Source organism: Cnephaeus nilssonii, assembly GCF_951640355.1.
Source record: "Cnephaeus nilssonii genome assembly, chromosome: 4".
In the NCBI taxonomy this organism is placed as follows: Eukaryota; Metazoa; Chordata; class Mammalia; order Chiroptera; family Vespertilionidae; genus Cnephaeus; species Cnephaeus nilssonii.
In genome coordinates, this window is record NC_137075.1 from 50,230,683 (window position 1) to 50,243,601 (window position 12,919).

The 12,919-nt window shown below is 39.5% G+C and overlaps 1 protein-coding gene across 3 annotated transcripts in view; it reads left to right on the top strand.

Annotated features, from left to right (window-relative positions):
• The window catches only part of SLC12A1 (solute carrier family 12 member 1), a gene marked incomplete at both ends in the record, with an annotated part of 83,747 nt that extends 73,718 nt beyond the window's left edge, over positions 1 to 10,029 (top strand). For all 3 annotated transcript variants that reach the window (XM_079769324.1, XM_079769322.1, XM_079769323.1), the window contains 4 exons: positions 1,398 to 1,484; positions 7,330 to 7,465; positions 8,837 to 8,904; positions 9,894 to 10,029. In XM_079769324.1, coding sequence (XP_079625450.1) covers positions 1,398 to 1,484; positions 7,330 to 7,465; positions 8,837 to 8,904; positions 9,894 to 10,029 — 427 coding nt within the window. The remainder of the gene's footprint in view (positions 1 to 1,397; positions 1,485 to 7,329; positions 7,466 to 8,836; positions 8,905 to 9,893) is intronic.
• Between the last annotated feature and the right edge of the window lie 2,890 nt (positions 10,030 to 12,919).

The following is a 12,919-nucleotide window of genomic DNA, read 5'->3' on the forward strand; positions in this document are numbered from 1 at the left end:
TGGTGAAAGAAATAGACTTATAAGTCCAGGAAGTGCAGAGAACCCCAAACAAGAGGAATCCAAAGAGGACCACACCAAGACACATCATAATTAAAATGCCAAGGGCAAAAGACAAAGAGAGAATCTTAAAAGCAGCAAGAGAAAAACAGTTAGTTACCTACAAGGGAGTACCCATATGACTGTCAGCTGATTTCTCAACAGAAACTATGCAGGCCAGAAGGGAGTGGCAAGAAATATTCAAAGTGATGAATAGCAAGAACCTACAACCAAGTTTACTCTACCCAGCAAAGCTATCATTTAGAATTGAAGATCAGATAAAGAGCTCCACAGACAAGAAAAAGCTAAAGGAGTTCATCACCACCAAACCAGTATTATATGAAATGCTGCAGGGTATCCTCTAAGAAGAGGAAGAAGAATAAAAAGGTAAAGTTAAAAAATTATGAACAATAAAGTGACAACAAATACATATCTATCAACAAGTGAACCTAAAAATCAAATGAATAAAAAACCTGATGAACAGAACAGACTGGTGAATGTAATAGAATCAGGGGCATGGAAAGGGAGCAGACTGACAATTCTCAGGGGGAAGGGGTTGTGGGGGGGATGCGGGAAGAGATTGGACAAAGAGCTTACACCTATGGACGAAGTCAGTGGGAGCGGGGAGGCCTGGAGTGGGGTTGGGAACTGGGTGGAGGAGGGCTATGGGGGGAAAAAGAGGAACATCTGTAATAATCTGAACAATAAAGATTAAAAAAAAAGAAGAAGAAAAAGAAAGTTTCAGTCCTATTGGTTGAAATACAATCCCAATAATATCCTTATAAGGGCTGGCTCAGATGGCAGGAACACAGTGCAGGCAGGCAGTTCCGTGCAGGAAGCAGGTAGTTCAGTGCAGGCTTTTCCCTGAAGTGCAGTTTGTGTGAGAGGGCCCTGCTTAGAAACAGCTGCTAGGCTCTGCTTTTAAATTTGAGCCCAGTTAGCCACCAGGAGCCCTTCTTGGTAGGTATCTCTTCTCTTAGGGTCCACAATATAATTATCAATTTGTCAGTAAACTCCAAAAATTATCAGCAAAATAAAAGGCAATAAATGTTAAAACTTGTCCTGTTTTCAAAGGATAGAGACACTTGGAGAGCTCTACATTATTTTCCCTGAAACATAAATGCAGAACTGGGTTTGCTATTTCCAGAGTCTGCACATGCAGGAATTTCTCTTTGCCTTCAGTGAAATAGCTTGGTCCACACTTCCTATATTCATCAAGTACGATAATGAAAGTCAAACACTAACCAAAGCCTTTTCTGAAAACTAAGTGGAAATAAAACATGATTGCCTAAACACAAAACTCTTTGATTGAAAAGTAGCTAAATATGGCATGACAAAGTGTTTTTTTCTTATATTTTCAGAATGGCTTCCCTTCTGAGCAAATTTAGGATAAAATTTGCAGAGATCCATATTATTGGTGACATCAACATGAAGCCAAACAAAGAAAGGTATGAAACATTTAACAAGGTCCATTTTTAAAATCTGTGATACTCTCTCATTTTTATTTACAGCAGTGACTTCCTGGTAGGAGTTTTTTTTAAAAGGGATTTCAAATAATCACAAGATAGCACTATCAAGTACATTCTAATGGAAGGAAAAGTTGTGTGGTGAAGATGAGCTTGAGAGGGAGGATTGTAGAAACACAGTTTAGCTGGCATTGTAGAATTGCCCTTCATGTTCTAGGTGTCTGTGGTGGCAAGATTAGCAGGAAGTACATGCTGAGAGGATTCTAACCTGAGCAGTCAGGGCGAGGTTTCATTATTTAACGTTACTGGTGAGGCATCCGGCTGGAGAGCTCCGGTGGAGATGTGGAAACAGCTTGTGTCTTCTTGGCACAATGATAGTATCGGCCCTCCATGGCCATTTGAGCTTTCAGGCACTAAGGATTCAACACTTCGAGCCTCTGAGGGCCCAAAGGCATTCTTTAAAACTCTCTGAAGCCTGGCAAGGAAATGTATTCGCTCCAAAATCTTAAAATTGCAAAATAGAAATAACTGTTTAAATGTCTTCAAAACATGATATCATTTCACCCCTCTTTAATTGTTGAATTTGTCACATCCATGATATTTAAAAACAATTTGTAGGTTAGATCTTCACAGGAGTTCCCAGAGATGCAAGAAGATTATCTGTAAATTATAGCTGATTGTAAGTTAAGTGAACTACTTAGAGTGATAAGTTAGCAATTATGTTTTCGATTGTATACAGTGCAAAATCATGTTTATTATTGCATCTGGGTGTGAATTTGTGTGTTTGATTTGGTGTGGAATGAGGCCTCCAAGGATTAGAGAGTCACAAAGGTCTCAGTGTGTCTCAGGTCCTCACCTGCCTGTTAGATCTCTTCTCCTTTCTGTTGACCATCATTTCTCCTTTCTGTTCTGGTTGGGTTGCCGTTCCACATTACATTCCTCAAGTCTTCATCCTCTTCCTTATTTTGATTGTTATCCTATATGAGCTTAATATCTGAAAATCATCCAAATTTAGGATGCATTTTTATTTACTGAACAACCCCCTTGAACTTCATGCTGTTTGAGGGTATTCATGATTCCTCCAAGGCTATGAGGTCACTTAAGATGGCTTTACAAAACCCCTTAACTATGGTAGCTATAATCGACAGGGTCGACCTAGGTTATTACTATGTACTATTTCCTTACATCATATATACCACTAATGCATTCCTATATTTCTATAGTTATAAATACTTAGGAAAAATTAAGAACATATTTATAATTTTCCTTTTTAAGTGGAATTAATATTTTGATATGAACTGGGTTTTCATGCAATCTCTGGTAGCCTTCCACATTGCATTTGAAGAATTTTAATTCCTAAGTCATTGCCTCTTGGCATTTGCAGTGATGTGATCAAATGAGCTCATGTATGGCTCTAACTGGTGGAAATGCATTCTCCATCATAACACAGAAGGTCCAATAGTCCCTACTATGTGACCCTTAGGAACAGGCCAGAACCTGCCAATGCTCTGCAAGTACAGGGCCATTTACTGTTGTCTAAAGGGTAGTCACAGTGTCCCCTACTGACTCTGGATTTTCTATAAACGCTGGGTACAAATTAGTCACCTACTTATAGCTGAATTATTCTTGTTGTTGTTTGTATTATCAGCAGCTAAGGATTGTCCTTATTAACTTATTCCTGTATCTTTGCCTCTTTACCCATCAACATGGTTTTCTCTACCCAAGTCCTTGTTTCCTTCCCTTCCTTTCAAGCTGGTCTCTGCCATGATCACCCTCTCATACCCATAATTTCTGTTCTGTCACTGAGAATGTTGATGAACTTCTTCCACTAAACCATGCCTCTTCATTCTTTGATTGCCCAGAATAGTTGAGCCACTCTTTCATCTTACTACCCCTGACCTTTGTACCATAGTTTTCACTTTTCAGGGATTAAACTCTATGAACTGTAGTAAGAAGCAGAGACCCAGGCATTGTTGCTTTGTTCCTGGTATTTAAATTTTATTTTAGACACCATTTTCATTGGGTGTTTCTTATATAGCCTCTTCATCCTGCAATGAAGAGATTATTTCCCTTTCTCAGGAAAAAATGAATTCATTTTCACCAATCTTGGATATTTTTTTCCTGATATTTCAAAGTGTTGAGGAAGATGGGGGAATAGGGGTTGTTCTTACTGAAATTAAAGAACTTTTGCAGTAATGTGCCCTCATATTAAGAAGAGGTGTGCTGGAAGCGCGATCCTCCTCTCTTCAGACTCGGCTCTAAGTGATGCCATATTACTTTAGAGAGCAGTCACGTATCTGGTGTGGGCAATGACTGTTCCAATATTTGAATGTAAATTTTAGAACAAAGAATGGTAATTCAGTAAATCTTACATGTGGCCACTGGTAGCACATCTGGCACTTTTGTAATCATTTAAAAAGGCCACTCCTCGGTTCAATTAGAGAAGAGAACTCTTTCTCTGGGCTGATGCAGCCCTGGGCCCAGGGCCCAAAGCTTAGAGCACTCAATTCCAGCTCCCATCTGGGCCTTCCTGGCTGGGCAGTCCTTATCTACCAATAACAATTATCTCCTGATCACTGGTTCTTTGCTTTTGTTTTTGGTCACAGGATACCAAAAATAGTTTGTCAGCAATTTCCATGTTGAAAGCTGATGTTAAATGGCCTTAAATTGTGTTTAGTAAATCTTTCAACTACCCATAAAACATCAGTACGTCTTGATGGAGACATTTTATCACAGAAAAATTATCTATAATATGATAGAACAAGGGTGAGAGGGAGTACAAAAGCAGATTTAATGAGAAACTAATTGAGCCAGGAAAAATGGAAAAGCTCTTGTGGTTGGATTTCATTTTTTATTGTATAGACCGAATTAAAAGTCATAGGCCAAAAAGACAACAATCTTTATCTAGAAATCAAAGAGAAACTAGAAGCCATTTAACTAGATAATTTAAAGATGCTAGAGTGGTCATAAAAAACAGCTAGTACATTAATTGGAAAGAAGAAATCTTATGTGAATTAAGGCAAAACTGTACACAATTAAAACAATTTTAAACTTTGTTATTATGAAGAACAAGATGAGGAAGGCAGGGCAACTAGAAGTTAATTTTTAATTGAATTAATTCTCATTTATTTTTAATAGCATGTAATGCTTGGCCTACTCTACAGTCGATTAAAAAATAGAAGAAAAATAATGTAATAAGAATCAAAATAGAAAGCTTGAGCTAGCTTTGGATCACCTAGCTAGAAGATAGAAAATTACTAGCTGGTTTGGCTCAGTGGATAGAGTGCCGGCTTGTGGGTCCCTGGTTCAATTCCGGTCAAGGGCATGTACCTCAGTTGCAGGCTCCTCCCCAGCCCAGGCCCTGGTTGGGGCCCTTGCAGGAGGCAACCAATTGATGTGTTTCACTCACATCAATGTTTCTGTCTTTCCCTCTCTCTCCCACTCTCTCTAAAAATCAATGGAAAAATATCTTCGGGTGAGGATTAAAAAAGAAAGAAAGAAAATTACCAGCTCCAGGGTGAACCTTAGGGTAAAGAAATCAAAAATAAACCTAGGCAAAGAGTAGTAAGGGTTCAGAGAAAACAGCTGGGCAAATACAGCCCCATGATAACCTTCTGTGTCACTTTAGCATGTTTCAATTGCATGTAAAAGAATAGAGACTTAAGTAATAGAAATTATGTTCAGTCAAACATCACTGAAAAATCCAAGTGTATTTTGGCTTTCAGGCAAATCTTGATCTGGAAGGTAAATTTTGCAGCCAAGAACTAATTCTCCTCCATTCTCTCTACTGTACCTTCCATTATGAAATCATCAGTCAAAGTTGATTTTGCTAATAAAAATAAGATGACTGCCCATAGCAACCAGGACTACATATTTGCGAATTTGTGTTCAGTGAGAGAGTTTGTGTCTTCTCCAGTCATTGAATTCAGGTCATAGGCACCACTTAGGTTGTACCAATCTAAGTCACTGCACCAGTCGCCATGGTCAAGTGGAATGCTAGGTCCTCGTTCATCAAGCGTGGCTGGGTTATGTGCCCATGCTGACCAACCACTCTGGCAGAAGGGATAGAAGAATTGTGCTGACTGGCTGATGCTGGGGATGGAGTCATTCCCACCCAGACTATAATGGGGAAGCATAGTATAAATGCCGAGGAGACAGCCAGCAACCTTCATTCCACCTTCTATTTCTCAGGAAACTATTTTTGAACTGGTCTTTCTGCATCTGGGCTAAGATGCAAAGAAAACTCTTATCCTGATCAAAATAGGTGTATGGGGAGCTTAAACAGAGAGCCTCTCAGTTGCTAACCTCAGTCCTGTGGCTGTGCAGTAAATGAATGCCTTGATTTTACAGGAACTGCACACTTTTCATAGCACTTGCACCCAAATCGTCACACTGACCCTCATACCAATCCTCATGCCAGCTCTGAACAGCCATCGTTACCCCCTTTTATAGCCAGGTTTCCCATGTTGAGGAGGACAGTGGAAAAGCTGGAGGTAGAACCCAGGCTCTTCTCTCCTAGGCCAGCCCCTTTGCACTGATTACCACCAAACATCTCTGAAAGCCCGGCACTGTTGGAATGAACTGCAAGTAGAAGTATTGTGCGGTGGAAAGAATAACAGGGCATATCCATCTTCTTCCTTCCTTGTCATTATCTACCATTCTAAATAAGCCAACTTCTCAGAAACCTACTGCTTTAAGTATTTTTCCAATCCTCAACAAAGGCACACTGCTAGGCAGACCATACTCCTTTGTAATCTGTGCACTCTGATCTGAGAATCCCAAATCACCTCAGCTGAAGAGATCATTGAACTCATGGCTTCATATTTTGATTTCTTAGCCTAACAAACAGCACATTGAATCTAATTATCATTCATTCCAAAGTTACTAAATTATAAGTAAGCTACTTTATATAAAACAGAAGAAAAGTATTTACATTTGAGATCATCTTAGAGTTGCATATCAAAGACAACTACTCTCATAAATTAATAAGCTTTGTTTTGCTCTATCATTTTAAAAACTAGATCTTATGAGACTGTTATTAAAGATGAGAGTGAGATTTTTCAGCAATTTTTTAAATGTCCCACAGTGCTGACATACTACTAGTTTTCTAGTAGATAATTTCTTCTTAATTACTCTAAAATGGCCTCAGGTTTTTAGACATTAAAATATTATTGCTTTTTGTTCTTTCTTTTGACACGCACCTGGACAATAGTAATTTGAAAAGCTCAGGCAACAACAGCAGAAAGACAACGGCTGCATTATCTGCAGCCAACATTCAAATAGTTCCATAGCCATTAAACCTGGGAGCCCTTGCCTTTCTCCCACCTGCCCAGCGCCTCCTGCCTGCCACGAGTGGGAGTTGCCATGTGGACCGAAGGTGAGGAGGGCAGTCCTACCTAAATCCCAAGGAACCTAGTTTATCTCGTACATTAATTCACACAGGTCTTCCATGGAATCTGTAAAATAAGCTGATGGAAACTCATTTATGGGCTAAAGTGTCTACATAACAACTGTGTCTTTGGCTATACTACGCAGAAAATGTATTTGCGGAATAGTTACTATCTATGTGTTTGTGTGCTTATACTGAGGATCTAAGACCTAGAAGGTTAACAAGGCCTCAAACCTGTTAAGGCCTTTCCTTGGATAGGGAGGCAGTACTATAGTCACGGTTTTACTCACAGCATGTCCCTGGCAAAGATAACTCTTAAAAGATTTGCATGACATGCAGCTCTGATCTGCAGCCAACAGAGCCAGTCAGACCTAGAGTATCTGTGAAATAACGCGTTAGCTTCCCACCGTGAGGCCTCCTTTATACTTCCTATTTCAGCTGGAAAGTCTTTGAAGAGATGATAGAACCATACCGTCTCCATGAAAGCTGCAAAGATTTAACAACTGCTGAGAAATTAAAGAGAGAAACTCCATGGAAAATCACAGATACAGAACTGGAAGCAATCAAGGAAAAGGTAGACTTGTTTTCCCTAATTTCTACTTTGCTCTCTGTCTGAAAAAGAAAACAGTGGTTTTCTTAAATATCAAGAAAAAATGTATCTGTTATAGGATTTAATTATTTAAGATCCAGGATTCCTGCGTTTTTCAAGTGCTTTTCAATTATATTACTGGATATGAGGATTTAGAAAACTTTTTATTCATTTAATATAAAATCAATTCCTTTTAAAGAAACACAGGTTATTGATAGATATTTTAAAATATCCTCTCATGTTTAATTTTATAGAATAGAGACAGACCCATCAGTCTAACAAAATTAAGTCAATATGTATGCAAAGGAGATAAAGATAGACACACAATTTGACCAATAACAACGAATATTAACCTGATAAAGATAGCGATGAAAACTAGTATAGGGACCTGACAAAATATGAAATTTGTATAATGAAGCTGAAAGTTGGATCAGGCACACAGGATGGGTGTAAAATGCTGAGCTTTTCTAGAAAACCCCACAAGATGGGAGTTACCCCCATCTGGCCTGCAATGAATGGAGTCATGATGATGAGAAGATGAAAAGGGCAGGGACATAGAATAAAGTAGAAGAATTGGCATTTAAGTTGGATTGGACATTCAAGGGAAAGGACTACAAGGACCTCTAAACTACAAAATGTAAATAAACTACATTAGGAGCTGAAGTTACAAATTAGAGCAAGAGATAGTAAAAACCTTTCAAATTTAGGAGAATATTTACTGAGCTAAGAATCATAAACTTTGTGTGTAATAAACTGCCCAATTCTAACAAGGACTTTTCATATAATTGAGCAAATCGCATATCTGGAATCACATTTTTGAAACCAGTGAAATATAATAATAATATATATTATTACTCTTATCACTGCAAAATAGTTCATTGTAATTATTTTCCCAAGTTAGTCTTTTGGTGATATTTTAGTTGAAACCAGTTCCCTATGCTGACGAAATATCCAAAGAGCTTAAAGAAAGGTAGATTAATGTTTAATCTATAGTCTTAAAATATCAAATTGGTATCAAGATTAGGTTAGTTTTCTTATTCTTTTTTTCTAGTCCCAGAACTGGCCATTCACATTTTACTGTTATCTTTTTACTGTTATCCATGTGGTGTGCTTCGTTCCCCCCTTAGATTTTAATAAGCCGCTATAGCACAAGGACAGTCTGGTTTTATCCTTTATATTTCTAAAGTTTCTCATGAGTTTTTAAAACACGGTATGTTTCCAATCCTGAATGAAATAACTGTAATATTTTTTTAAAGTGAGGTTTTTCTACTTGTCCATAATTTGAGGTAAGAAGAGAAATTCTTATTCATAATTCTGGGAAAACAGCCCTCAACAAAATCTGAATGTTGTCCACAGAGTTACCGCCAAGTTCGACTGAATGAACTCTTACAGGAGCACTCGAGAGCTGCAAACCTCATAGTCCTGTAAGTATCATTGCAGACATTTAAGAATGTTACAAAGAAATCTTCAGTAAATGGGTTAATCAATTGAAAAGCTCATGCCTATTTAGGTGCCAAGTTAAGAAAAAAAAAAGGAACATGTGGGATTTTAGACAGTGAAGGCAAATAAATGCCACCCTAAAACCTAGAAAACTGGGCCCCAGGGGCTTTCGAAGGCCCCACTTGCTCTAAGGTCCAGGGCAGTGCCCACCTAGAACCCGGGCTGCCCCTCCAGGCCTGCTTCAGGACCCTGGCCCTGGGTTCCCTGCTAACGAGCTTCATGCCAACCAGCAAGGCTCATAGGCCCCTTCGCTGGGTCGGTGCTCCTGAGGTGTGGCATCCACTGCATGTTCACAAGCCTCCTTGCTATGTAGCGAGAGGCCAAGGTGAGACCCTTCACCCCACAAATTTTAGGGGTGCACCTGCTGAAAATATTAATGTTCGTTTACCTAAAAATTGATAGCTAAATATGAAGATCTCCAACTATTTCACATTGATGGCTCATGAACTGACTCGTATGTACAAAGATAGATAGTATATCTTCAAGCAAGATCTAGCCTGGAGGCCTATCGTCAAAGATATAAAATGGTCTCCTGAACTGAGTGGTTTGATAGCTGGTTTCTAAAGTTTCTCCCAAATATAACGGAGAAAACTACTGAGAAAAATTATTTCTGCCAAAAAAGGGGGAGAAGTATTGGTTGATTATATTTTCTATTTAAAGAGGAGTGAAATTTTATAGTTGTGTTTTGTCTCTACAATGCTTAAGTCTACTGTTCTGCTTTATAGATATGTGTATTATCTGAGAAATACATTGGTGTAATATCTATATTCAAAATAATTTCAGTGCCTTCATTTCGGGGAGGAGAGGTATAAAAGTTTCAGGACACTGCTTATTAAACAGCTCAGACAACGAAAGATGCTTCTGTCTGTAGTAATTGTCACCTTTGTTTTCTGCTTTTCTTCCATGCTGTCAGGAGCCTTCCGGTGGCAAGAAAAGGATCTATATCAGATTGGCTGTACATGGCTTGGTTGGAAATCCTCACGAAGAACCTCCCTCCTGTCTTACTAGTCAGAGGAAACCACAAAAATGTCCTGACATTTTACTCTTAAAACATGAAAAATTAGAACACATTTTTACTTAATGCATGGATAATTAAAAACCAGTCCAGTACTTTATAGTGTAAATCTGATCTGTGGTTATGCAAACCTCTGAAGACAATACCACAGGATTCTACATAACCTTTGTCACTATTTTTCTGTTAGTTAATGGGAACTATTTTCTTTTCTATCAGCTTAAGCCTTAATTAAGGGCAGTGTCAGAGCTAATGGTACACCTTTAAAAAAAACATCTTTTGTCATTGCTGATGATAAACAAGAAAATTAAGCAAATCCATGCTGGCTTATGCTCATGAAAACCAGCAACCTGATTGTCAGCTTCTCCAGGCAGACCTAATCTTTTGTTTGCTTCTAGGCCCCCATAGAGGCTTCAGCCCCACAGCAGGTTCTCATTAAATGCTTATTGACAGGCTAGTAGAGTAACAGGGGTGGTTATCAAAGGAAAAGACCAACTGGGTAGGAAACGTGATTATGCTTGCCCTTCTGAGCGGCTTATACCTACAAAGAAGATTTGAAAATCAATAACTGAAAACTTTAAGAAGTACTTGAGTCTACAAAATGTTTAAAGCAGTTACCTAAATAAGGTTATTTAATGTAACACAGATTATACACTTAGAATGATCTGAGCGATCATTGATAACATACGGCTTCAATTTGCTGCTGACTGAAATGTATATTAGCTGGATTAGAAGGCAGCACATATTCTAATTAAATGAAATATATTCCATTCTTAATATAGAAACTTTAACTTTTCTTCCTATTAAATATTTTCAAATTTCCACCATAGTATTGCTTTGCATATTTTTCTAATTAAGTGGTTGTTAGCACAGATAAAATCTTCATAGATGTCTAGCAATTGAAAACCAACCACCACAAGTTTTCAGACATTATAAAGAAATATATCCTGAATCATTTACTTAGTTACTTTATATAGTGATTGTATGGATTTAAAAGAGCAATTAAAATGTGAAGTGGAGAAGCTTGCAAAATTTGAAATATATAAGTACTGATTTTTTTTCCATTTCCCATTTTTCCATTCCTATAATACTTAATCACATTGAAAAAACAATGAAATTTTATTTTCTGATGCATGCCTTGATTTTTTCCCGACATGTTTTGACTTCTTATTCTAACTGATAAAATGTAAGGGAAACAATGAACCTGAAATAAAAGCACTGAAATTCGTTTGCTTTGGCCTAGATCATGTGTTTATTTCTCAGTCACTAAGATCACAGTGCAATGGTGTAGCAGATGTGGGCCTGAAAATTTCTATCCTGTGCCTCAGCTGAAGGCTGTCTAAAACTGGGATTTGAGATTAGGACTTCTGGCCTCCGCTGAGAAAGATGACCAGGGAGACAAGAATCAGCGAAGCTTCGGCAGCAGGCTATCCCCATTCCTAGTGTGGGAGCATTGACTTAGCTCAGTCCTGGATTAGACCCTCTCTTTTGAGCCCTATGCACCCGAAACCCAAATGACTAGCCCTGACCAGGAGCAGGTGCGCCCAGCTTCCTCTTGGGCCTGACATTCTCCGAAACACTTGGGAGGGTCTCTCGGAAAGGTGAGAAGTGTTGACTTCTGGAACCGCAGAGTCTGGCTCTTGTTTCTTTGAGAGGCTGTTTCAGTTTGGGTTCCCTGGGAAACAGACTCAGAGTTTACGGTGGAGCAAGTTTACTAAGGAGTGCCCTTGGGGTCCACGCCAACAGAAGGCAGGGGGAGGAAGCAGGAAGGGTAGAGGAAAAGGTGAGCTGTGATGCAGACCCAAGGGCAGCCTCAGCTGACCCACCGGATGCTTTGGAGACAGAAGATCCCTTCAAAGCAGTCCCAAGCAGGGCAGAGAGGGCCAGGCCTTTATTCCTCCTCATTGCTCAGTCATTGGATGTGGCCTGCCAGGCAGGGGTGTGAACTTGGGTGAGGCAGCTCTCTGCAGCTGCAGGATCCCCGGGGGCCTGAGAGCGGAAGTCTCACAGTTGCTGGGACACTGAGTCCTTCATTAGACAAGGTCTGGGTGGGGCATCACCATGCCAACCAAAGGGGCCATATAAAGTAGTGGTTAAACTACAACCACCCCCCCCACACACACACACACACACACACACGCATGCACACACAAGCACACTCACACGCATATATACAGAAACCTTCAGACTTGCCTCACCACTTATTAGTGGTTTTACCTTAAACTAGTTATTTATTTCTGGGGGCTACTGGCAAGAGAGTGACTGAAGTCCTTTGGTTTCTGTATTAACAAAGGAGAAAACATGGACTGAAAGGGATGGGTGGCAGTGAGGGTTGACGGTTTTAAGATGAAGAGCAGCTGTGTTGGGAATAGGTTAGAGGGGCAAATTTTTGAAAGAATGGGGCGATGGCCAGGTGCCAGCATATTTTTGTAGCCCTCAGGGTCCTGCCCTTGTCCTTTGCTTCACCCAACTCTGTTAACCCAACCAGCCCTCATCTTTCTGTCCACACTCATCTTTCTCAGCAGGAGAAAGTTGCCCAAGGATGTGCATTGATGTCCAACTTTCTCTGTCCTCTCATCATGCTTACATTTCTCATCAGCTTCCCCCACAATCGACTTTTCAAAATCTTCACCATCCCTACGACCTATCCATGTACACAGACATAAAATGTTCCTACACTAATAGGACCGCACTGGAAGCATAGTCTTACAAGTTCTTTTCCTAATACTCAATACTAGGAATCTTTCAATGGAAGCTTTGGAGACCTCCATAGGCCTGGTAAGTTAGAATCTCTGGGAGAGGGACTGAGTTCTCCAAGATTTTGAAACTATTGCTCCAAGCAGCCTCTCCCATTCCAGGGACTTGACTGCCACCACATGCTGATATCTCCCACATTTCTATTTCTAACCCAGATCTGCCCTAAGTCT